This window comes from Neodiprion lecontei, chromosome 2 (genome assembly GCF_021901455.1).
Source record: "Neodiprion lecontei isolate iyNeoLeco1 chromosome 2, iyNeoLeco1.1, whole genome shotgun sequence".
Taxonomy (NCBI): Eukaryota; Metazoa; Arthropoda; class Insecta; order Hymenoptera; family Diprionidae; genus Neodiprion; species Neodiprion lecontei.
The window spans coordinates 7,789,244-7,815,564 of record NC_060261.1 but is presented as its reverse complement, the minus strand read 5'-3'; the positions used below and the strand labels follow the sequence as shown (position 1 = coordinate 7,815,564).

The following is a 26,321-nucleotide window of genomic DNA, read 5'->3' as shown; positions in this document are numbered from 1 at the left end:
AAATCGTCTACCTGTAAAATTTTTAAATCGAATCTAAATACTCACGATTATGTTTAATCCCAGCTACGCTACCCTGGCTTTGACACGTGATATGAATTTCATATGGTTTCGATTTATCGTTTCACTTTCTTTTTCTTCTTCTCTTTCAAAAATATCGTACCTTCATTTTCAAGGGTACGGATAATTTTTTTTTTTTTTTACTTTTTTGACGAGTGCGTTTGAGATATGCCGACCAAAATCCTGATTCTTCTTATCGTTAGCGGCCTATATTTATTATGAGAAAAAAAATTGACCCAGACTATGCTGAGCCGGAGTCTGTATAAATGCCTGTACGTACTTAAGCATCCTCGCTACTTACCGTAGATGTAAGTAAAAAGGTGTACCTATGATGAAAAGTTATGCTCTTGGAGTTTTACAGGTGCAGTAAGAAAAGCTCTGATTCAGAGGTCGGCTTACCCATTGAAAAGTTACTAACGAGGTTTAAAAACTTTTCAGGTATACGCGTATAAGTGCCTTCCTCTGAGCCCCTAATACCGCACAGTAGCTATTTTTCCTCGGCTTTTACAGCGTGACGCAACGTCTGAGAAGCACGTTATTCGGAGGTCTGACCTCTCCGTAAAAACTCGCTAAACCTGCACTGCTTTCCCTCCACCGTCAGTTCACCCGAAACTACCTGCAATACACTCGTGTTTTTCTAGTGAAATCCCAACAGTCGGCATGTGGTGAAAAAAATGAATAAATAAATAATACAGGAAAGAAAGATCATATTAAAAATGAACCATCTCACTTCCACCTACGAGTTCATGTATCACGATTTTAATTGATATTAGCGAATCGAAACGTTACTATCTACGTTGCAACCGTTGAATAATTAGGATTGTCGATCCTTTTTTGGTAATTGAAACGCAAAATCAGTTTCTTCTGTCACTGATCACGAAAAATATTTTCACTATCTCCAGAGACGGTGAGAATTCGATAATTTTCCTATTCACCCCACATGGATAAATAGCTTCTTCGTCGAGCCGGTAACTCCTTTATACCGTCTTGACGCTAGTATCTGCTAATAGCAACAAGTTACTTTTGTCTTTCGGCGAGATCCACCCGGGTATATTTAGTCGGATGAAGCCGCTAAAGCCGAGGACCGATAAAGAGAAAATAAACTGCATCGTGGAAAAGTAGCGTGAACGAGTTGTTAGGCTGCGTTCACACGGATTTCACTTTCGATACCGCGATGATAAGGTTGCCTGAAAATCTGTCCATTGATCACCGAGTATGTGTATATTCTGGGATTTTCTCATCGATGAAAAGTGCTTAATTTACAATTGGGCAATAATAATAGAATATTTTCAAAAAAATTTCCCCCTACAAATACTATACGTTTAAAAATAAATAAAAAGTTCCTTCCTTTCCCTTTTTATTTTTTTTTTTTTTTTCTTGAAGACCTGTTTTTGCGTATCGATTTAAATTCCGTTTAGACTTTGAGAGTCGATAATCGGATGAAAATAACCGAAACAGTAAGATGGGCGTCATTTTTTTACTGACAATTCAACCCGGCTTCAATTTGTCTCTATTGTTTTCACATGTCCTTTTTTTTCAACCCAGCGTGCCTACTCGGTGACTGAAAGGAAGACGCTGTGTTTTAGGTAAATTACACAATTCTCGAACACGAGTGCAGTCCATACGAGCCACAACACATCAGGTGCCGGTAAGCCGGCTGCTCGGTTCAGGAAGCGTGCGCAGCGTTGTGTTATAAGAGACGTGGAGAGGCTTCCAGGTGTTAAGATGTCTGCGTTTCGTCGTTGACTAATCGATGGTAATTAAACCGGGCATGAAACAACGTACAGGTATAATAATAGCGAAAAAAAAGATAATTTTACCCCCGTTGGAGCTTGCGAGCGAAAAAAGTAGCTCGATAATTGCAGATTAAACAACTGCTCGTATAATATCTCTATTATTAACAATATCACGAAACATTTTGTCGAAAAGGCCATAACTCGGGTAATTCGGTGGAAAATAAAAAGTAAAACACCGTGTTGGGCTACTTTTTTCAATTCGGTACTCTCCGCGATTCTCGCTAACGTCGCGAAGCTCACCGTGATTTTTCCCGAGCAATTCAAGGAACGAGGAAAGCTCCGAAGCTCCGGCGATATTGATAAGAAAATGTAGGAAGACGGAGACCGTGTAACCCGCCTGATCCATATATTTCTAAAAATGGTTTGACATAATCAAACAGCGTCCCGAAGCGGCGTGGCCCAGATATCGCGGTGGGTAAAGTTTGTGTATACAGTGTGAAAAGCGAAAACAAGAGGTGAAAAGGAAAAGGTATATTATTATCTATGGCGTGTGTTTGCCAAGTGGCAATAAAACCATGCGCTTATACCGGTGTATGCTCGAGATAAAAAGATCGCGCGTCTCCTTCCTGTGGTACATATTATTCGTAAAGAAACATTAACACCCGGTGCGTCAATGTGTACTCGGTACTTGGATGGTATACCTACGACAAAAAATTACTAGGATGCGGTCTAACAGTTTCTAGGAGACGGATATCGCTGCATGGCAGCTTCCAAGTATAACGTGTGAAAAAGGAAAATGATAATAAAAATGAGCAAAGAAACTAACGTTCCTTTTAACGACCGAATAAAACCTCGAAACGGGGTAATATTTTCCTTAATTCTCCTCTCCTCTTCTTCCTCTTCCACTTCTCTTCATCTTAATGCTATTTTCGTTTCACTCAGCACGAGCAAAGGGGCGAAGCAGCACGTCCAACTTTTTCTTGAACAAGTTGCACTTGATGCAAGCTTCCTCTGTACACCCGAGAGACTCGGTGCATGGCATGCTGATACACCCTGTGCAGCATCTCGGCTCTTAAAGCTCACGGTGTAACAATTCGTAGCGCTCGTTAGCGGAGAAACGCGCATGCTCTGTAAGTGGCAATGTAACAGAAGTTTTTAAAACTAATACCTGGACCCCTTAAATACTCGGTCGATGCTCAATCTCGCTCAGGACGCCTCGTTCGAGCGCATTAATTTCGAGTTGCACAAATCGCCTTTCGCCGATTTTACACGCTGTCAGAATTTGTTTGGTTTTCCTCCATGCAAGCTACTGCGTGGCGTCAGAAGAATTCTTGGATCTATCATTCGACAGATTCAAGTGTTTTCCCATAGCCGAACGATTGGCACTCCTTAACGAAGCTGATGAGATTAATTCGATGTCAGTCGCGTTCTTATTACATTTTTCTAAAACATATTTCATCTCACCGACCATCAAACAATCATGCCAGTAATTACATGTGGAAATGAATATGAAACGAACGTACTGAAATGAATAAAAACTGGAGATTTTCTCGAGATCTTTCAGCGTGGTAAATTACTTTCTTAGCAGTAGAAAATTAAATAATTAGAATTAACATTGAACCAATTGTCGAATTGGAAGTAAGTTACAGCAGGGAAATAGTTTTGCTGAAAAATTATACTCATTTCGTCATTTCCATCCACTTTGATACAAAACAATCAGTCTAATCAATGGATAGATCATTAATCGCTAATAGTAAATAAGCTGAAACAAGTGTTATAAAATTCAGAAGGTCTGAATGTTCTCTAAAAACATGCAGTATTTGACAAAGTAATCAATCCAACTGAATGTGTTCTTTTTGCTATAAAAAGAATGATACATTAAGAATGAAAAAAATCCTATAATTTTTCCATGGACATAAAAACAGAGGTATAATACTGAGAAGAACTAAAGAGTATAAAACGATTAGAGGTAGATGGTAATTATACCTGCTGCGGCCGAGAAAAAGATGAGTCCAAGAATCACGGTTCGATAAGTCATCGTCTTATAATCGGCACATGCAACTTTTCACTCCACTAAAATGTGATCACCGTTCAACTCACGATTATGCTAATCGAAATTACGTATGAAAATATACATTTTTGATCGCAAGTTCTCAAACGTCTGCAACGATTTTTCGCGATAAATTGAACCGATAACAAAAATCGATAGCTCAAAAATTTCCCTGATCACATTAACGAGAATCTGAAGCGCGGATGAAGATAATGTTGCGTATCTTCGAAAGCCGTACAATATTTGTGGAAAATGAAAAACAAGAAAATTTTCTCGATCCTCCGGCCCTCGAGGTTTAACTTCCGGTGCCGCACAGCCGTGGCCAATTCCTGATCGCTGTAGTTTTCATTCAAGAATCGGCTCGCTAAATCGTAAGCCGGACGATACACGTGGTCCGGATGCTGCGATCGGCCAAGTTATGGACCAGCTCGGCACTGAGGCGGTTCGAGAACTGAGGCTGAAGACCGAACTCACAGGCCTACCAGTGTCGTGGAGGCATGCTGGTTGAGACAGAGCAGATACCGATTCTGCCACGTTATACCATGCAGGCCTTCTCGACGAGTGCTATGGGTCACGTAAGTAAACCCGAATGTTTTTGACCTTAACCCACAGCTGCAACTTCGGTCTCGTAACGATTCAGATGTCAAGTCGTCTTGCAGCGAACATTTTCAAGCGAAACCAGTCCGATTGCCGATCGTTAAACTTAACGTCGCTCCAAAATCTTGTACGGAACACGTCGAATACTCGCGTTTCTCGTGTAATTCTAACGAATTCGTTTTTCTTGATGTAACGGATGGATACAGCCTTGAATAATCGCAAACTTTGAGTTTTCATTAGACTCAATCTATGTAAAAAAAAAAAAAAAACAAGTCTTACACAATGTAATATGCATGCAGAAATAATTAAGCAATACTGCGAGAACGGCACTTGAAGATTATCTCGATTTTCGTCCGATATGATCGACGTACAATCGAAAAAGGGACTTTTCAATACAACGCGTGGGTTTCAAGTTCACGTGATAAAAAGCGCTTGCAAGGGAACAATCGTTCAAAACTAACCTTTGTATAATTAGTGGATATACGTATGTTAGTCCAGAGAAATCGTGAAAATACGGTGTGACAATTTTCTATCTGATGAAATGCCAAGGGAACATTTGAAATGTACATCAATCTTCAATGAACCTGCAAACTGTATCATTCCTGCGTGAAAATTTCACGCGATAAGCAATGACTTCGAGATTGGGTCACGATTAAACATTGAACAATTTTTTTATTCTCGATGTATGAAAATGTTTTTGTCGCAGGTAAAAATTATCAATGTGAGTTCAACGTTGATGTTCAAATAAATCAGTTATCTTGTCAGTCAGTTAGTTTTACAGTTTTCAGCTCTCGCTTATAAGCAAGTATAAATTGCTAGCTCCACATCTGTCTTCATATAGAATCACGGTCCCATTTATATGTATACATATAAGTATAATATCTAAACTGTATAACTGTGTAGATATATTTGTTACAGCACGTGTAACAGTTGCACGTAATCTGAATTAATTCTAACCAATTTACGTAAGCATATGGCGCATGTACATATAAATGGCCCAACGTTTTCAGTTATTAATCACGGCATCACATTATTTCGAACTATACCGTAGATATTTGACCATGACGAATTAGATTCTGTCCGGACAATCAATGGGAGGTAATCACGGTTGTTAATCTCGATATACAAGAGTTCACAGTATGTTCTTCCTTGCAAATCGGCGTTAATCATACCGCGGCAATAAGTTTTAAAAAATCATCCGGAAAATCAATTTAACGATGTACAGTACCGGTTACCACCCGTCCGCTTTCGGCTTAAGCGGCTTCAAACACTTGCCAATATCGATCATAATCGGATTAATCGATGATCGAGTCAATACCACCTGGGCCGCCTATAATAATGTCGTAATCCCAGTCCCACTGTAAGAGAATACTCGATAGACTAAAGTATTCAACGTACTCGCACGAAATGATAATTGCATAGAATAAGGCGTCGATTTTTTTCATAGTATTATAATTATGCAAGACACGGATGATGATGAAATTTGTGAATGAAAATGACGTTGGCTTGGTATTAATTAATGCTTCCTTCATTACTAAATATGTTTCACACTTTGATTGGCCTGTCGACATTTGTCCCTTATTGCGTACCGTACGATAAGAAAAGACTCGGTATACGCGAACGGGATGCTGGTTGCATAAAGTAAGGCGTATACTGGCACAGCGCAAGGAGTCTGGTTTGCTACAGCACCATCAACCGAAAATCTTGTGTTCACACGCAGAGCAGCTACTTTTAGCAAATGAAAGTGGGCTTGCACAAATACCGTTACAATCAACGACTACTCTAAAATTGACTATCAAATATTAATAATTTGCACTATCATGATACGTCTCTTCTTAGAATTACGTAGAGAGTAAAACAAAAATCATCGAAATAGGTGTGACGCTTTTTGTAAGCGAAGCTTTTTAACGCTCATTTGGGGTTGGAACCTAACTCAGAATAAGTGAAACTTTACGGAAGTTGCAACGCTCCTCAATTTGTTTATTGTTGCGATCCGTGTTTCTTTAAGGAAAAGAATAAAATAGACGTACGCTGTGAGAGAGCGCGCTGCGGCCCAAAGTATAGTTGTACGCTGTAGGAGAGAGAAAGAGGGGCGAAGTATAGTCGTGCGCTGTGAGTGAGAGAGACCGCTGCTGCCGTCTCCCACCCCAAGCGCTGAGACAGAGAGAGAGAGCGCCCGCACACGCTGGAATAGAGAGAGAGAGAGAGAGGGAGATCGCGCGCACTATAGCAAACGAGCACTATAGCCAAAAAGTGTCGGTTTTTTGGTGTCGTTTTTTTCCGCCTAGCCCCTACGGTGAACGAGCGATAAGGAACTTCGTTCCAAAAATAAATTACACAACATAATTGATGATCCTACAATATGTAATATGTAATATATAATATATAAAAAAATAGAAATCAAAAATACGTATTGTGCGACAAATAGCTCAGAAAGTGATAAATAATTGGATTTTGTATCCAAAGCCTAAAAAGCTTCGTTTCTGTCGGATGTCCTACGACACCTCATTTTTTTTTCGCCACACGAGTGAGCAGCTTGCGGTTAGCGATCGCCGCGCCACTAACATCGCGTAGGGTGAACCAACGGTTTGATCGCCTTATGGGAGTCCAGGCTAATCCATCTCAATGTTTGTATACTCGTTGCCGTAGTGTGATGTTTTCGGGAGCATTAACGAGTCGATGATAAGCTCGTATTGAACCACGTATTTCATCATTCCTGTGTTAAATGACAACGTAAGTACACTGTATACGGCACTCTTCGTTTCCAAATATCTCGCGATACCGCTAATGCGGCTAAAATTCACCCCGTTTGTGTAGTAGCAGAATTTAAGCGAGTGAAATTTACTCCGAAGCGGACCGTCCTCACGCCCGACTCGCCAAAACAAATTAACACACTTGGTTTGCCTGAAGAATAATTGTTACTCCAGTCAACTAAATTACACATTTATCTCATCTTATCGTCTCGAGTTCCATATTCTTCGAACACACAACCACCTGGCTGCTCTTCGTGCACGGAACAATTTTAACCCAATCGATCTACCTGGTCTAAATTTATCACCAAACAAGTTTCTAATTATTCGGACATTATTTCACGGCTATGTAGGGTATCACTTCGCACGAGGTACTCGAAATCAAACAACCTACCTTTCCCACTTTCATTCATCACATCTACCGATACGTTGGCCCAATTTTCTACCTTATTTCATGTATATATGTATATATAAATATATGCCTGAACACACACACACACACACACATATATGTAACTACATACGAAATCCATCGACCTTGAGATATCGTGAATCCAATTTTATTTTATCTCAAAGTTTTCATCTGTGTCTTACGCTCGCACATGGCATGAACTCATTTAACCATCTAGACTACTTTTTACTGCCGAAGCCCTGGTGGAAAATCTTCTTAATATTTAACGCCGTCTACTATGTCTTCTGCTAAATGTGGTAATAAATTTGGAAAATTTACAATTTTTTTACTTGTGTGTGAAAAGTTTGGGACAGCGAGATCAGCAATTTATTTGATCGAAAGTCAATCCTCAGTCTGCCGACTGGTGAATCCATTTGTTAACATTTTATCGATAAGACAATTGACTTATAATTATAACTCCGAATCAAGATATTAGGATATTTTCTTAGCGATCGTTGCATCGTGACAATGATTGAATAAAATGAAGTGGAAATTATTCTTTTCGTAGTTAAGATTCTATAATTTTGAAATTTTTTTTTCACACATCATTGGTTGTTGTCAAAAATTATCCAAACATTGTATCAAATAATCTAAACATACGAACACATGGAACAATTGTGTGCTTAATGCTATTATTAATGATCACGAATATGTTAAAATCTAGTTAAATGTATTCATATTGATCAGGCATGCCAAAGAGCTTCAGAATATCATGAGACTCTCTATGCTTGGGTGAAAATAAATTGGCATGGTCTTTCTGCTCATGTAAAAAATACTTGAAGGAAATCAAACGAACATTTAGATGAATTTTACTGTCTGATACTAGTCCAAAGTATTTTAATTTATCTAATATTTCAGCATGCTAAAGTAGCAAGATGTCTGTACACTACAAGTTCAAGTCTACTTTAGACTATGACACCGTATCATTTGACGGCCTGCACATCTCTGTGGCAGACTTGAAAAAGGCAATCTTTCATCAGAAGCGTATTGGCAAAAATACAGATTTTGACCTGCAGATAACCAATGCCCAAACTAAAGAAGGTAATTATTATTCATTTTGTATGGTTCATATTCTAGTTCAACTGCGTCCATCTGATATCCCGACGAACCAACAAGCAGAATAGAACGTCTAATGTAAAACTATCGACATTGATCGTATTCCTTAAAGATATTGGGACACATGTTTGGGGATTACTTCAGTCAATTAACAGCCAAATTTCATATTCCTTATGAAGGGTCTACCAACACCAAATCTTGCTACACGATTAGTACTTAATTTTTTTTTTTTTGTTTTACAGATTATACCGATGATAATGCTTTGATAGCAAAGAACACAAGCTTAATCATAGCTAGGGTCCCATTGACCATCCAACAAAAACGTTCTTGGGATCGGAACGAAGGACCAGCCGTTGGCAATTCGAAGGATGAATCAAATTTGGGCAGGTCAGTAGACCTAACGCGGCTCGATGGCTCGGAAGAAGATAAGATTCGTGCAATGATGACTCAATCGACTCAAGATTACGATCCGTCGAAGTAAGTAGAGACAATCCTTGCAATTAACTATAAGTGACAAAAATTCCTAAAAGACTAATTTCACAGATTCGAAAAGCCGGAGAATTTATCCGATTCTCTTTTTTGTTATGTCTAGTGTACAGTATCACAGATATTGTGGGTGTTAAACCTTGTATCAACTTTCACAGTTACATGAAAATTCGAGGGGCTAATCAAACCGGTGATGTTCCTCCGAATTACCGCTGCTACAAGTGTCACCAGCCTGGTCATTGGATTAAAAACTGTCCGTTGGGCTCTAATCAAGAACCAATTGAGATTAAAAAGAGCACTGGGATTCCCAGAAGCTTTATGGTTCCTGTAGAGGGTCCGTTGGTACCAGGTGCTATGATGACACCAACGGGACAGTACGCCGTTCCAGCTATTGACCAGTGAGTATCAAAAAGTGTAGGACTTGATGGTCTTCAGAGTGTGACAAGTCTTTCAACATCACAAAACCTCGTTTTTTGCCCTTTAATTTCATTCTGAATGCTCTTTTTTACCTCAGCCAAGCCTATAAAGAAGGAAAGAAAGAACGGCCACCTTTTTCCCAAGAACCAGAACCTGTCGTAGAAAAATTAGAAATTCCAGAAGACCTGGTATGCACAATATGCAAAGATTTGTTAACAGACGCGGTGATGATACCATGTTGCGGGAATTCTTTCTGCGACGAATGTGAGCATCGACTTGGACTACAGCCTCGATTAAATTGACAAAATTTCTGATCTGTTCAACTGATTTTGTTAATTTTGTTCGCACTTCAGGTATTCGAACTTTTCTGCTTGAATCAGAGGAGCATGAGTGTCCCGATTGCAACGAGAAGGATGTATCTCCTGAAACACTGATACCGAACAGATTTCTCAGAAATGCAGTCTCAAATTTCAAAAATGAAACCGGTTATGCCAAAAGACAGTCGTATCGATCAGCTATGCAAAGAGCACAAGCTGTTATACTGGCGGATCAATCGAAAACTGAGAACCAACATGCCGCCACTTTAACACCTCCTCAAGTTCTGCCATTACAGGCGCAGGAAGTTAGCCAACCGACGGCAGTTGAACCTGTTCCTCAACAGCCTCAATTAGATGCGATTCCTCAAGAATTTGACCTTCATCGTCCGCCACCAGTGATGTCCAGTAAGTGGCATTAACTTTTCTGGTCTTTGGGTAGCTTTGAACAACTTAATTCTATCTAATGTGACTTCCTGTTTTGCAGTTCTTCCCGAGTCTACCTCAGAATCAGACTTGCAGAGTGATTCTGTAACAAAATTGACAACGGACGAAGAGACGGAAGTACCGCCGCCTCCAGGCACTGAACCTCTCCTACCAATACCTGCGATAGGAAGTTCACCAGAGAGGGAGAAGGAACGAAGGGAACCGTCGGTTATCGACAGAGACGATCACCGCGAGGATTACAGAGGAGAAAGGCATTCCAGAGAGCAAAAAAGAAGCTTCAGCAGGGACAGTCATAGCGACAGGTCTGTCAAGTCTTGTCATTCGGATCTTGTATAATATTTCAAATATTTGAACTCACCCAACTTACTCAATCAACATTTCGTAGCTGTCTTATGGCAATTCTAATACTCTCACTATTAACAGGAGTAACGAAAGAGGTCGCAGGATAGAAAATCTACGAACAGTCACCGAACAGAGAATAGTGAACCGGAGGAGATCCTTATCTCCTAGACGCTCACATCGCGGTGACTATCCCCCTCAGTCCGGACCTCCTCCACACGTCCCAAATCATTCTTTACCATCCAAATCATACCAGAGACCACCTCCTGGTGAAAGCCATTATCCACCGCCAATGCAGTATGATCCAGGCATTCGACGATCCACTGAAGACCGACCTGGCACTCCAACGGTCAGTAAAAAGTACATCCTAGTTAGAATGACAATTATACAGATAAGTTTTTTGTGCCAAATGTGGATAATAACTTATCGTCGATGAAGCAGATTCATTTGATATACTTATTTCATATTTATCACAGGTCGACGAACCTCACCTACATCCCCCACCAACCAACACACAACCTCCGCTTCTGCCGTTTCCACCAGGTGAAGATCGCGTTCCTGCTCCGAACTATAATCAACCGCCGCCGAACATGGCTCCTCATAATCCACCACTGTTGCCAGATCCTTACATGGGTCACAGAATGCCGATGTATCAGCATCAACAGGAACCGCATTATGGGCCACCAAGATATGAAAGACCTCCTTATCAGGCCCCTGGTTTCAGGCCTCAGCAGCCACCAAGGGGTTTCACAGGACCAACAAGACCTCTGCGTGGAATGCATCATGGTGAGTTTACTCCTGTATGCACAGCTACTATCAATTTGAGAAAAATTTTGATCTTAGATAGTAATATTTCTCTATAGATCTCTCATAGTTTTTTTTTCGGACTTCAACAACATTTTGCCTTGTTTTTCCAGTTGGATATAGAGGAACCCAGCCACCGCCACCAGGAATGGGAAGAAACATTCACAATGGAAATCAACCTGGGTAATTGAACATTTTTATTTTCATTGCAATTTGACAAGTCAAATCTGTTGAGGCCTGAATTATTACGACTTTGGAATGGAAGCTGAGGATTTGATAGAGGTATTAACAATGATTGGCGAAATTTCATTGTTTAATGCTTTACCTTCGATTGCTCACTTACAGTGTGATTGATGATCCACTTGAAGCTTTCGAAAGAATGCTTCGTGAAAAGGATGAGAGAGACAGAAGATTGGGTAAGCACAGAAGGCGATCGAGAAGTCGTTCTAGGACTCGTTCGTATTCGCGATCGAGGTCCAGATCTTTTGGCAGACGATCACCCTTGCTGTCTAGAATTAGCAGATCTCGAAGTCCTCCGCCTAAAAGACGTTCGTCCAGATCTCCTTTGCCGTTAAGAGCGAGAAGCCGTACTCCAAAACGACGATCCAGAAGCCGAAGCTTCACCATCAGCAGGTAGTTAAATATAACGCAGATTAGACTAGCCTAGAGTATAACAACGTGAAATATTTAGACCAATAAAATTGGTTTACTGTTTTATAGATCCAGATCGTATTCGCGAAGCGTATCTCCGCGTGGTTCGTTACCGCGAGATAGAGACAGAGACAGAGATCGAGATAGAGATAGAGATCGAGATCGGGAAAGAGAGAGGGAGAGGGAGAGAGAACGGGAAAGGGAGAGAGAAAGGGAAAGAGAAAGGGAGCGGGAGAGAGACAGAGAAAGGGATCGTGATCGTGATCCGCCACCGAGATATAGATCCCCAATTAGATCGCCACCGAGGTAAGGATATTCATTGATATTTTTTGTAACTGTTGAAATAATTCTTCAGCAATGGTAGTTATTCTTGAAAACTATTACAGATTTCAAAGAGACCGAGACAGAGATCCACGTCCTAGATCTCGGGAACCACGCGATAGTTATAACAACTACTACAATGATTCGCCTGCGAATGATTATCAGTTCCGGGACAGGGACCGAGAGCCACTGCCAAGGGAAAGACCTCCACCCAGATATCCAGCCAGGAACCCACCCCCTCAACATAATATACCCCCACTGCTGCCGCATCTTGGACCCGGAAGTCATCCACCCCCGCTCATGTCGCTGGGCCCTTCGCCACTGGACAGGAAAGACTATTATGATTCCTACAACAGGTATTTCTGCCTCAATAGTTCTCTAATACAAATACACGTAAAGCTATCATCACAACACGTTCACACAAGTTTAATATTTCAAGTGAACAACGGTATGTGTCTGCACGGTTTACTATTGATGTTTGTTACTCTGGTTTCGTTATTCGGTTGTAACATTTCAAACGACTGTCTAAAATATCGTGTTATACAAATACCGTTGTTACAAAGAAAGACTTAATGAAAAGCGGGTGATACATAGTGGAGTTCAATAAAAGCTGATATTCCAATAATGTATGATATTCTTATATTTTTACTGTGGAAAAGCTAAGAATATCACATATACTGCAGTATGGGTCAATCGACCTCTACTATACAGAAGGGGGGCGAAAACAGAGCAAAAATTGTGTCATACATATTTTGGATGCTAGTTTTTAGATGTGACTGAAACTATTTTTATATGAATGTATGTATCGTAGTAATGTGAACACACTTTTTATCAATATTATCAAACACACTCCCCCATGCACGTCTATAATGTACTATAATTATCAAATTAGTAAAAAGCAAGGGAATCTTACATACATAAGAAGCAATGGTCAAATGTTCATATTTACATGCTGTATGGACGCATAAAGAACATGTGCATCCATATACTAAAGTGGTATATATGAAAGATTTGCTGTACGTATTCGAACCAGCTGTGATATATCCGAAGAGCCGATTCGGTATTCGATATTCTATAAGAAATTTCTATTGTTTCATTCCCAAATCTAGATTTAATTACGTAAATTTCGCTAATATGAATTTCATGTATGACAATATAACTTACTACTGATATTTAAGTTTAAGACCGCGGTACTATAGCAGTGTGGCAATCTCGAATTTGCCCAACTCGTACATATTCAGTCTCGAGTACTAGTCATATAATATGTCTTTGTACACTTATCGATGACGGTGTAGCAACCCTAGATTACGATACACGTTATTTTGTTTTCCTTTTTTTATTACAAATGTTGTGCTTCTATTCATTCTATTGTTTAACAATTCAATCTCCGACCACGAGTATAAAAATATAAATCATTTATCGATCTACATAGTTATAGGTGTTTAATGAAGTCTTTTAAAGTAATCTTAAAGTATTATATAGTCATTAGTTCCCCATTGACTATTACCTAAACTGTGATATCTGTTATGTAGCTTTAAATACAACTTTAATATTTATATGATCAGGTACTTGAAAAGAAAAGTCTATCAATGTCATTAGTTATTCAATATCTATTCAAGATATAATATAATGTAAAAGTATTTATAGCTTTGGTCAGTATTTAGATAATTCTAACCATTGAACTGAAAAAAAAAAATTTTCCTATACTTATCTTTCTTCTAACTGCATCCCGTTTATAAAGGTATGGTAGGTCAATCTCTGTGTTTTGTAAGCCAAATTACACATATGCCTGAAATTTGAAAACGCATAAATTTTCCCATCTCACTCGGTAATCAAAAGAATAGGAATATAATTTTTTTTTCTGCTACTACTGTTTCATGGCCGCTTGTTACTATTGGTGCAGTACCTTGTCTCAGATGTTTAATTGATTAGACATAAAAGATGAGAAATTAAACAGACGACTGTAATCTCGAATAAAAAATCGTGTATTGAAAATCTACCAATGCAACGTAAAACTTTCTCATTGTTAAATGTTAATTATATTTACCTCGTAGTGATGGGTTCAAATGACATGGAACCGATGATTTTGCAAGGCATCAGTGTCAAATCAAGATAGCTCATAATTTTTTATACATTTGGACCTAACTGCTTTGTCATCCGATTATTAACAAGTATGTAACCTCTGAATTAATCATAATTAAACAGGGAAACGGAAAAAATGTTAACTTTTACTTAGAATGACAGAAAAATTTATAATAACTGGTAGAGATTGCATAACTCATGTTTTAAATGAAGAGAATAAAATTTTCCATTACATTGGAATATTTTATTATCGAAAAATAGAAAATCTTATATGTTTATATATAAACATGAATAACATGGCCACCAAATTTTGTGGCGAATTAGGAAAACACAAACCATGAACAGTCTGTAATGGGCAATGCAAGTCATTGGCATTTAGTTACATTCGATATATTTTCTTTTTTTTCTAACACACAGGGTAAGACAGGTTGAAGATATACTCATTGCACACTAAGGCAGTGAATCGAATTCACATAAGCAAACCGCTACAACAACTCTTAGATATAAATGTAAAATAGCACCTAGGTGCACTGGTACACAGTCAATTTATTTACTTGTAGAGGAATATCTCATGCTTAAATCCAATTCTTCCATTATTCCGTATGTGCCGAATAAAACGCACGTTAATCATAAGCTTATAAACCTTCGTTTTTTCAACAAGTTATCTTAAAGATCGATCCTTGTCAACATGAATTCTGAATTACAAAGGATAATTGTGCACATGTATAAATTATTTATAGGTGTATACATATCAGATAAACCAATGTTTCATTTTTAGTACTTCAAGTGTACTGAAAAAATTTGACTAGGGTCTTGATTCACTGTTTTGCTAATATAATTATTCTCAGTACTGAAATAGATACTTTATTAGGTCGTAAACTCTTCTTCTGGTATATCAAGACTTGAGCAAATAATATTATTATTGACGAATCACTGGGTTTGTCAAATCTTGAGTATTCATCCAGAACGGACCAATAGAAAGTAAAGTTTGATTTGTGTCACCACATTAGTATCCACATGTTGGATGTATGTATATTAAATAATACACATAGATGAACTATTATCAGTTTTCTATTTTGCTAAATGTTGGTCATGGTAATGTATGTTATGTTACGAATGGATTTATTCACTAGATACGCGGTACATTATTAATACAATACTTTCAACAAAATGTTATTTAGTATCACTAAGTATTGTGATTTAAATGTCACAAAGTATATCTCCACTAATTTTAAAACCACGCAATCATTAGTAGCAAGTGAAAAATGTTCTAAACTGTTACTGGCATTCTCGTTACAGCTGATAGTAATTAAATATTGTATAAATTAAATAGATTTGTTTGACAAAATTCGGAACTACTTTTGTAAAACCTATTTTCTACAACTACTTCGAATACAATTCACTGCTTTTGAAGATTCTTCTAGATATACAAACTGCAAGCTGCTGTATTCAACAAATTGTAATCAACAGAGGAAATGCAGCATTTGTAGATTGATCTCGTCGAAAAGAATTAGATAACTACATTTTTTATTCAAAAAAACTGAATTAAACTAAATTACGATTCGTTTGAAATGGTGAAAGCCTTGACGAACCTTTATAAACCATATTAAATACCGTTAGTTCAATTATTATATGAATTTTTCACATGCTACAGATGTTGAATTAGTTCACAATCATACGCAAACATTGTGCTTCTCATATTTTGTTTAGACATTTATATATGTAATATTGATTTATTTATTATGACTATTATCTAAGGGAGTTTCTTGGAAGAATCTCGCATCTTTTCTGTTCTTTTATTTATTCCTGTTTAATTAATTTTTTTCTTTTTCCGTAACGAATTACGATATATTAAAACTGAAACTGTAAACTGGTGTTTGTAAAAAAATAAAATGAAAGAATTTACCCGGAATGAAAAAAGTGAATGAAGAAAGAAGGTCGCAAGAGATTTTGAACATCACGAAACCAGCCTGGATTACGGGTCCTGTCCAGCAGCCAACATGTCGGCATGGTTTCTGATTCAGGTGAATTCAGGGCCTAATCAATATTTGTAACAAAAGATTTTATTTTTACAGATGTACATATCAGACACATGTGTATGTTTATCAATTAAATTTGAATGCATGAATTGCCATTTATTGTGTATTCGGTAGGTAATTATTTAATTAAGATTCTCAGTGATTTTATTCCTTCATTCGATCGATGTGTTAGTACAATTGAAGAAAGTACATGCCTGAATTTTTCCCATAAGAAATAGTTTTTCTTGTTTAGCTTAAAAAAACTTCTTACCTACTCCGTACTTGATACGGTACTCCTGACCAGTAAAAAAACATCAAAGTGTTACAAATATTGATTTCGTATTACTATGGTACTAATTATTATTTTCAGCAAAACGGTTAAAAGCAACTGGCACCGTCAACACAAGGTCTAAGGTTTTTATAACTAATTCAGCCTTCTAGGTTTTTATTATGCCTTTCAATTTCGAAAATGAAACTTGAGAGATTTGGGCATACACAGTTGTTAATTCTTTACCACCAAACCGAGCTTGTGTTGAAAATATCCATAAAAATGTTACAATATTTCATATTGTGTAGTTCATATTCAACAATGGTTTCATTTTCGATAATATGAAATGTTAGTATAAAAAAAGCAGTGTTATTGTAAGATATATAATTATTTAAAGGTTGCTGTCCAGAAAGCTTCTCTTCGCCATACTTTACGACAACCAATTTCCTAACGATCAAATAATAAGTTGGTTTCACATTCAAAACGAATGAAAGTAATGTGTAAGATATTACTGGTGTTGAAACCGGTTGCATTTCACATTGATTGTGTAACTTTGCGTATAAATTTCAAATTATTTCCGAACGTTTTGCAATAAATTGATTTACTTTAATTTTCATATAATACTCTTGTCTGCTATCCGATCCCTATTATTCGGATCCAAATTAGAACCAATATTTTGAAAATTTTGGTCATTGCTAGTTTCTGATTGACCCAAAGTAATTTGGATATGGGGGAAAAAATAAAAACCAGTAATTTAGGCCATTGAATTTTCTTTATCTTTTACCTAATGCATAATTATTTGTTACCAGGTACGCAGGCCCTCCACCGCAACGCTTTGCTAGTCCTAATCGTGAACCGCCACCAAAGAGATTCGACGATGTCGCACCGCCAGGAACCGAGGGTTATTATGACCTGCCACCACCCGGTGTTGACCACCTCGAGAGACCAGTGAAAGAAGATCGTGATAGATTGCGCATATCACGGGAGCGCGAAGAACGTGAGCGTGACCATGCGTCCAAAGACCTAGACTTGGAGGACAGGGACAGATTGCCGATTAGAGATGACAGGTAAATTATAATATTAGAAATTGATTAATAAGAAAGTTGAATCCAAAACTGGTGGCGATATATACTCATTATGCTGGGTCTGTGTTATTCTGTTACAGAATTCGAGAGCGTGACGATCGTATAAGAGATAGAGAGGACAGAGATAGAAGAGGGTTAGAAAGGGAAAGAGAAGAGAGAGAAAAGATTGTCCCGCCACCTCCGAGAGATCGAGAGGAGAGAGGAATAAGAGAGAAGGATGAACGAGACAGAAGAGAAAGAGAACGGGAGAGGGAGCGTGAGGAGAGACACCCACAAAGAGATCGCAGGGAGGAAGAAAGAGTAGTTGAGAAACGAGATTACGATAAAGACCGGTAATTTGATTTGTCACTATTAAATTAATCAGTATGTCTAAAAACGATGGGACGGTTGCATCGTTTTATAATCCTCGCAGTGTTTTATACGTATGAATTTCTGTTTACAGATATCGAGAAGATAGAGATCGTTACAGAGGAGATGATAAAAATCGAGGACGAGATAGAGACAAACGTGATCGTGATTACGATCCAGATCGTGAACGTCACGAACGTTACGAGAGGCATTCGGTTGACAGAAAACGAACACGCAAGAGCCAGAGTCCAATTAGACCAAAGTCGAGGAACGAGGCTAAGGATCAAACGCCAGAAAAGGTAAAGAGGAAAGAAAAAGACCACGACGATAAAGTGGATGAGAAGAAGAAAGAAAAGAAGATAAAGGATAAGAAAAAGAAAAAGGACACTGATGATAAAGAGAAGAAGAAGAAGAAGAAAAAAGAGAGAGAGAAAGATAAAGAGAAAAAAGCAGCATTGAAAGAAGCGGCTAAAGATGAAACTCTGTTGAAAGTCAACGAAACTGAGGTCCCGCGTATCGAAGAACCAATCCATGTGGCGGAAGAGATTAAACCTGAGCCATTAGAAGTGGAAAAAATTGTGCCAGAAAAGATTTGCGAAGAAGCTCCTATACCTATAGTGACCGAAGAATTTGAAAAGAAATCTTTGGCCATAAATCCTGAGCCACCAGAATTGAAGGAAAGTACACCCGAATGCTCAGAGGAGCCAGAATTCGGCGCGAATCCTCCAAATCCAAATTTCAAACCCTTTCCCGAATTGAAAGCTGAAACTGAACCAGTGGATTCGTTGTATGGCGGACTGGACGATACAGAAATAAAAACATTGATTACAGAAGATTATTCTCTAGCGCTTGAGCAACAGATTAAAGAAGAACAGGAGGAACGAGTTGAAAATGTCGAGAAATCGCCTAAAAAAGACGAATTCCTTGCACCTGTTCCTGAGTTATCTAAATGGGAAAGAGATGAGACAGCTGAAAAATCAGACAGCGTCCCTGAATCGCCACAAGAAAAGGTAAATACCGATGAACCCAAATCGACCAAGGTTGTAACATCAGAGGTACTGAAGCGTGCTGAGAATGCAATATTCCAAAAAGCTATCAATGCTATTAGACCTATAGAGATAAAGAAAATAAGCGAAAGTCGTAAAATATTGTATCAGAATCCTGAGCCAAAGATTTTGGACCCTGAGCCACCACGAAAAAGTGTAAACGTTACTATAAATGTTGGAAGGAATGAAAGAAATGTTGAAATCGCTGAGCCGTTGAAAAAAGCAAAGTTGGATCGCTCCAAGTTCAAACCCGTTCCTGAATCTCATTCGCCAACAAGGTTATCGGCGAAGGAGAGACTCGGCGATAAAATTGAAGATGATAAAGAAAGAAAAGTCATTCCTGTCAAAGGATTCCTAGATCGACACGAATCTAAGACCGAAAGTACATCCAGAAGCAGATCACCTAGATCAGGCAGAGAAAGGAGGATTTCTCCATTGATGGAAAGGCGCATCGAGCCACCACTGACCGTCTCAAACCCAGAGCGTAAAGTCTTTTTGGATGAGAGAAAGAGGGATAGAGATAGAACCGACCGTCCAAGGGATAGAAATGAATCTAGAAGTGAACGTCACGAATCGAGGTCAGATAGAAATGAATCGAGAGGGGATCGAGAATCTAGAACAGACCGCGGGGACATTAGAATGAACAGAAATGAGACTAGAAGTGAGGCTAGAAACGAATCTAGAAATGAGAGAAATGAACGCGAGAGAGAGCGAGATAGGAAAACTCGCACCCCTCCGATAGCTTACAAACGAGATGATCCAATGAAGATGAGTTTTGCAAAGCGCAAAGAGGACGAAGAAGATAAAAAGAAGGATAAGAAAGTCAAGGAAGACAGAAAACGTAAAAAAGAACATAGAAGTAGAAGCAAATCCAAGGATCGCAAGAAACGCAAGGAAAAGAAACACAAAAAAGATAAAGAAAAGTCTTTGGAGAAGAAATCGAAGCACAAAGATGAGTCAATCATTAAAGAAAAGTCACAAGCAATTGCAGTAAAACCGGTGTTCGAGAATTCAACTTTATTGCCCACGGAAGTAAAGAAGCAGAGGAAAAATCCAAGACTCGTCTCAGATCGGAAGCGCAGTGTTTTAGATGAGGCCAGTTTTGAACCTGACTATTCGGCTACAGATTCTGAGTCTGATGGTGAGGAGACCAAGTCAACTCATGTTACCGTGAAAAAAATTAAACCAGACGTTACTGAGCCGCAAAAGGAGTCAGAAATTAAACTAGTGAAAAAACGTGTTCGTTCAACGAGTACTGAAGACGATACAAGTACAACTGAAACTTCATCATCGGATTCTGACAGTTCAGATGACTCCCCTAAAAGGAAGAAGAGGAAGCGTAAGAAGCATAAAAAACGTAAGTCGGCTAAAAAAGAAAGCACAACCGAGTCTGATACAAACTCAGATTCGTCAGATTCCAGTTCGGAGGAAGATAAACACAGGAAAAAATCAAAGAAATCGAAAAGTAAAAACAAACCTTCTAAGAAGAAGAAGAAATCAAAACACAAATGACGGCGCTAAACGTGCAAAGAGAACATTTTGGGTAAGCTTAACACGGATATTGCAAACATGAAACACTGTCATAATACAAATTAATGCTATGGCAAAAACTTTTTAATTGACTTATTATATTTATTTTATATTATACTGTTTTGAGGATATCAAAACTGTCAATGTCTAATCATATTTATCTTTACGCAACAGTGTTTGACGATAGTTGAATTAAGGTTTACAAAAGAATAACTGCTAATTAAAAGAAATTTCGACTCGATCAATATGCTGTCATTCAAATTATAATAGTAATATTATTTTAAGTCTTGTCATACATTTCTTGCAAGTGTGCCAGAATATTACTTAGCACTTCATTATTCATTGCTGTGTCCACGTGTAAAATGCAATGTTTGTAATTACGTGTTACAAAATTTTCATTTTTGTTTCCGCGGCTATTTTACAGTAATACCAGAACATTCATTATTATTTGAAATGATGTACAGTGTAGCAATCCTAGCTCATAATAATCGATAGTATCTTGAAAAATAAGATTTCAGCAACTGCAGGAATAAGAATAGCATTATATTATACTTTCGTAATATGTACTTTCAATATGTAGTTGTAAACTAAAAGAAAATAAATGAATAAAAAAATAAAAGTTGAAAAAGTGAATTCTATTGTACTCGTAAGTAAGACTTCCCGATCTTGCATAACTACACTTGTTTAAATAGTTGAAAGATAAGGAGGTAATCCTAAAATACTACATCAATTGCCATGCGATTGGGAAATACCACTTTTATTATAAAATGATTATAAATACACAATAAGAAAATATAGCACGGTTTCATATCTCAAGTAAATTCAAAAGGTCTCAAGTATTCTTGAGAGTCTTAAAGGTCTCCACAAGACTAATCAGCAAAGGTGAACTCTTCGTCTTGTCGTTCTCCTTTACTCCCAAATCTTGTGCTAAGAAAGTCCGCTCTATTGGCTGCTTTGGGAGCTGACATTCTGTAACATTAGAGTAAAAATAATTCTCAAATTAGATTTTTCTTTCAAGTTTTAGTAGCGTGGATAAAGAGCAGTGGTTGCGATTTATTTTCCAAATATCAAAACATGCATAAATTTACCTGCCATCAATACCGTCGAAGTGTACTTATAGCCAATCCAATCCAGGTATTCGCGAATTAATTCATTAAGGACCAAAATATCGTGCGGAGGATGCGGACGGGTGGATTTTTGATTTTTGCTTGACCCATCCAGAAGCTTCATTACTTCTGTGCGCATTTCTGCCTTCATGCTTCCCAGCTTGCCGTCAGCCTCCAGAGAATCTCTCACAGCTAGAAAAAAAAATAATATTTAATGACATAGAAGTAGTGTAGCGTCAGTGGAAGAATGCCAGGAGCTATGATAGTATGGAGACATATTCGTTAGACCTATAATACTTTAATATAGAAATAAATTTTTTCGTGTTTCACCATTGATCAAGTCCTTTTCTGTTGCCATTATCATAGAGCGTTCGCAGCGTCAATCGATTCGGAGTGAATATGACCGCGGAGCTGTCAAACGGTAAAACAAATGACAGGTGGTCATGTAGAAGGTTACAATAAAGGGGAACATTCATCTCAATTTTAATTTATAAAATCGTTTTCAGCATGTTGATCTGATTTCCGACTTCGGCAGGTGACGCCGAACAACTGAAAAAAATTGATTGTCATTTCAAAAATAAAATATTCTGAAAGTATGTGGTAAGTTATCGTATATCGAATGATGATGCTTTTCATTCGAAATCGTCGTCGCGTAGAAACGACGGACACACACGACGATTTCCGAGGGCTGCCATCTGGCGAAGCGAACTAGGGAGAAAAGAGCGAGTTGAGGCTGGATGTTCACCTTATTTTCGCGGGCGTCAAATTGACGAGGCAAAATGTCGCAGGCCCAAACCCACGTGGCTAGGTCAGTGGATCTCAATTATATATTTATTCGAGGAATTTAGAAATGTAGAATTGTTAATAAGAAGTGTGAAACAATGGAGGAAATGAAGAAGCGAGATGAAGTAGCCGATGATTTTCTGGACTGCGCGCAATCGATTCCTCTCGAAAAATTACGTCGATACAGTGCATCAAAGAATTGATTAGAGTATTTTTCAAAATCGGCCAAATTTCGACTGTATTATTCCTTTGTTTGCGATTTACCGAGCTCGGAAATTCTTCGTCTCAGAATCGTTTTGCGGGACTCTTTTTCCAATAATTGGACCCTCGGGATTTACTAAATACATCTTCGGTCAACGAATTTTATTCGACTGGAAGTCGCCAGAAAATTTCAATTGACGCCTGACGCCGTGTGCAACGGCAATTATTTGATAATATAGCCGCGTTCTGGACAGCCCGCATGGCGTTTCCGACCGGTTGTAACTTGGTCCGAGCGCAGCGCGGCGTCAATCGGTTCCGAGCAGACGTAGTGAAACCACGTAAGCCGTAAGTCGAGAATTCAGATCTCCGTGTGCAGGCTTTGTATTCGGAACATGGCCATCCACCGATACCTTATGGTTTAAAAAAATAGCTGTGTAACGTGATTCGATTAGCGAATTCCCACGAAACATATTGTGAATAATATATAAATGGCATGCAGCGTTTGGCCCGTGAGAGAACCAAGTTTCTGAAATAGAAACAGCCTGCAACATCAAAGGTGAGTTTGTTGTTTCAATTTTCATTCTATTCTGCAACTTCAGGTTTTAGCGATTTCGATTGTCGATTGTCTTTGCGTCGCGTGTCGTTTGTTTTTGTTTACGCGGCTGACTTTCGGTAAGTGCGTAGTTGCATTCTTAGCAAGTTTAACTCGGTCCGTTTAGGTTACTACGACACAAACAATTGCTAATGGGCTTTGAATCTAGTGTAATTATTACGCTGCATTGTGACAAGAAAATGCTCCGATAAACTTCCACTTTGTTTTTCTTTCTAACATTCTGAAAACACGGGTCTTGCGGAAGGTGACCTTTGTGTAAGTTGTGTCTCTGATTTCGATTCACAGATCGCGTCTTTCACGTGGACACACGTTTGTGAAATGAAACTAATGTTACTGCGTAGTTGATTTTGGCATTGTTTCGTACGTAACACAAAACTGTAAGCGGTTACATCTTTTTTTTCCCAATTTCTTTCTGGAGATCTATCGGTAGAGGGATCCTCGATTTCGTAATCCTTTATTACCATGTAACAAAATCTAACGCATCACGGCGTTACTAATCGTTTCGAAATTTCGTGTGAACCTAAATCGTCAACTATTATTGACTCCTCATACCTGTTATGTTTTGGACAATAATGGTAAATTTTGAATGCTGTTTAAATCGTTATTAAAGTTACATTAAGTATTAACAAAATATTGTGTTATGTTACCTGATTGCAGAAAGAAACTGCAACAACGTTGATTGGCATATTGATCACCTAGGTTTAAAGGTCCTGTCAATAAACCTTGGAAGATATCACTGGGTAGCGGAACTGATGAATTTATTGCATATAAACGACAGGTATAAAACAATCATTTCTCACTTGTTAATGTAATCGATAAGATGTTCCAAAGTTTGGCATAAAACCAAAATTGCATGTGTTTAAACATTGAGTAAATGGTTGTCGAATTAAATCAAATATTAATAAAATTTTGTTGTTTTACTTGATTACAGAATTGAACTACTGCAAAAATGATCGAGGTTAACGAGTATCTTCATTAAGTGACCCTGGTGATATAATGTTGGAAAAGAAAATGCAGAAGCTGAACAGGTCAAAAGTTCTTCATTACATTTAAAGAAAATAATAGAAATTTTTCAACGTCTTATATGCTAATTTTGCAAAAGAAATACTAATAAAATATTGCTTTTTCTTACTTTTTTACAGGGGTACACTACATTACTGCACTATCGACCACATTCAGCGATGATCCAAATGACATAACCCAATCAATCGATCTCTGACAACAAACTAAAAATTAAACCACCCGCTATGCAGTGAATAGAACTGAAAGGTACATACATATTTGATATGATTTTTAATTACAATGTCCCTTTTGATCGTAAATGATTTTAGCTGCTCACTAATTTTAGGCATTTATTCGTTATCTGTGCTTGTTTTATTAACCCTCTAGTATTCATTTCTGCAGTTCATTTACAAATAATTCAGAAATCCCTGAAATATCATACAAGCAAACTACAGACAATCTGTAGTGACATGAAGTCTGATCCAAGTACATTGTGCGAGTAATATTTTATTATATTCTTATTCAAGTGTGATAAGTGTGTCCAACCACCATAAAATCTGAGATGCGACGAGAACTACTACATATGCATGTAAGGTGTGGAGCAACCCGGAGGAGGTAAGAAAACTTATCTTAATTATTGTTTGATAATTCGGTATGGTTTATTTGAAACCTAATTTTGGTTATTGCGTAACATGAGGTGAATAAATATAGAAGCTGACAATAACAATAATTTATCTGAGAACTGAAAATCCAGTTTGTTATTAATTCGAGCTTCCTTTTTCGCCTTTTCAGAGTTACGCAGAGACATCTGAGTAACTTCTCCATTACTCAGCAACGTTGGTGAGTTTGCATGTGTTGGGTTACGGGTATTTCCCTGGGACTCCTCTGTCACGTGGCGTGGCGGTAACAATTGTTACACGAATCTTCGATTTCTTAGCTGCATGGATAGGCTCATTCATGATCGCAACGATGCTTTACTTTATGTTAGATCATTTTTTTTTCTGCAGTTGACCTATTTTACCACAGTGACTCAAAGTTAGAAATTTTGCACGTTGCTGAAAGTGTAATGAGCATCGCGACAGGTTACCATCACTTACTCGACATTCGCGAAAACAAGTAGTGCATAGCTACAGATATAATTGCCTACCGATGTTTGAATTTTCAAATGACGTCGTTTAAGTGGTGAGTACACCTGAGGTTTAAACATATTTCCACGATTGTTTAATCGATAACATTTCAAAGTCTAGCTGAACGTAACATAATCAACTTGCATGATATATCTCGAATCATTTTCAATTTCTTAATACTCAGCAATTATCCACAACTACAGGCTTAGCTCGCTTAGAAAAATGCTGATCGGCATACAGGATGTTTTTAATCTATCTTACAAAAGGTTGATGTACCGATAGTCAGCCAGCAATCACTAAAATAGTACTTTCGCTGACTACGGTACAAAAACATTTTGCTCCCGACAGGTAACCAACGAAAAAGTAAGTCACAGTGACCACGGCGCAAATGAGGAAGAATAATTTGTGTTGGAAAGAATGGAGAATCGTTTAGAGCGAATATAGGTAATCGGGTAGGTAGGTGGTCGTTTTGGGATCCGTCGCGGGGTTTATGCATGTATGTGTGAATCTCTTGTCAACATTTCCGTTGGGTGGTTTCGTTGGGAATCAGGCAAGGGTAGGAAGGTCGCGATGTTACTAACTTTTGTAATCCACAGCGTCAAATGATCACAGTGATTTTTCTCCAAAAGCACGTGA

General features: G+C 38.1%; 3 protein-coding genes and 1 long non-coding RNA gene across 4 annotated transcripts in view; 2 read left to right on the top strand and 2 right to left on the bottom strand.

Moving 5' to 3' along the window:
• Positions 1-4,263, bottom strand: part of LOC107222047 (fibrillin-3-like) — a 63,151-nt gene extending 58,888 nt beyond the window's left edge. The window contains exon 1 of the mRNA XM_046732151.1: positions 3,780-4,263. Within this exon, the coding sequence (XP_046588107.1) occupies positions 3,780-3,831 (52 nt within the window). The 5' untranslated portion in view covers positions 3,832-4,263. The remainder of the gene's footprint in view (positions 1-3,779) is intronic.
• A 2,800-nt stretch (positions 4,264-7,063) lies between these two features.
• On the top strand, positions 7,064-21,444 carry LOC107222051 (E3 ubiquitin-protein ligase RBBP6). Its single transcript, XM_046730801.1, has 16 exons — positions 7,064-7,173; positions 8,500-8,682; positions 8,940-9,174; positions 9,342-9,581; positions 9,698-9,864; positions 9,954-10,322; positions 10,402-10,663; positions 10,785-11,049; positions 11,177-11,486; positions 11,618-11,687; positions 11,850-12,137; positions 12,225-12,461; positions 12,542-12,832; positions 17,654-17,911; positions 18,010-18,261; positions 18,372-21,444. Exons 2-16 carry the CDS (start codon positions 8,517-8,519, stop codon positions 20,833-20,835), a joined length of 5,874 nt encoding a protein of 1,957 aa, XP_046586757.1. The 5' UTR covers positions 7,064-7,173; positions 8,500-8,516; the 3' UTR covers positions 20,836-21,444.
• Positions 21,445-21,583: 139 nt separating this feature from the next.
• On the bottom strand, positions 21,584-22,654 carry LOC107222050 (centrosomal protein 20). The gene is made up of 3 exons (XM_015661260.2): positions 22,290-22,654; positions 21,942-22,151; positions 21,584-21,822 (listed from the first exon to the last, which is right to left on the bottom strand). Exons 1-3 carry the CDS (start codon positions 22,321-22,323, stop codon positions 21,686-21,688), a joined length of 381 nt encoding a protein of 126 aa, XP_015516746.1. The 5' UTR covers positions 22,324-22,654; the 3' UTR covers positions 21,584-21,685.
• A 1,844-nt stretch (positions 22,655-24,498) lies between these two features.
• Positions 24,499-25,136, top strand: LOC124292709. Its single transcript, XR_006902606.1, has 3 exons — positions 24,499-24,584; positions 24,699-24,825; positions 25,086-25,136. It is a non-coding gene; the product is annotated as an uncharacterized LOC124292709 (long non-coding RNA).
• The last annotated feature ends 1,185 nt before the right edge of the window (positions 25,137-26,321 follow it).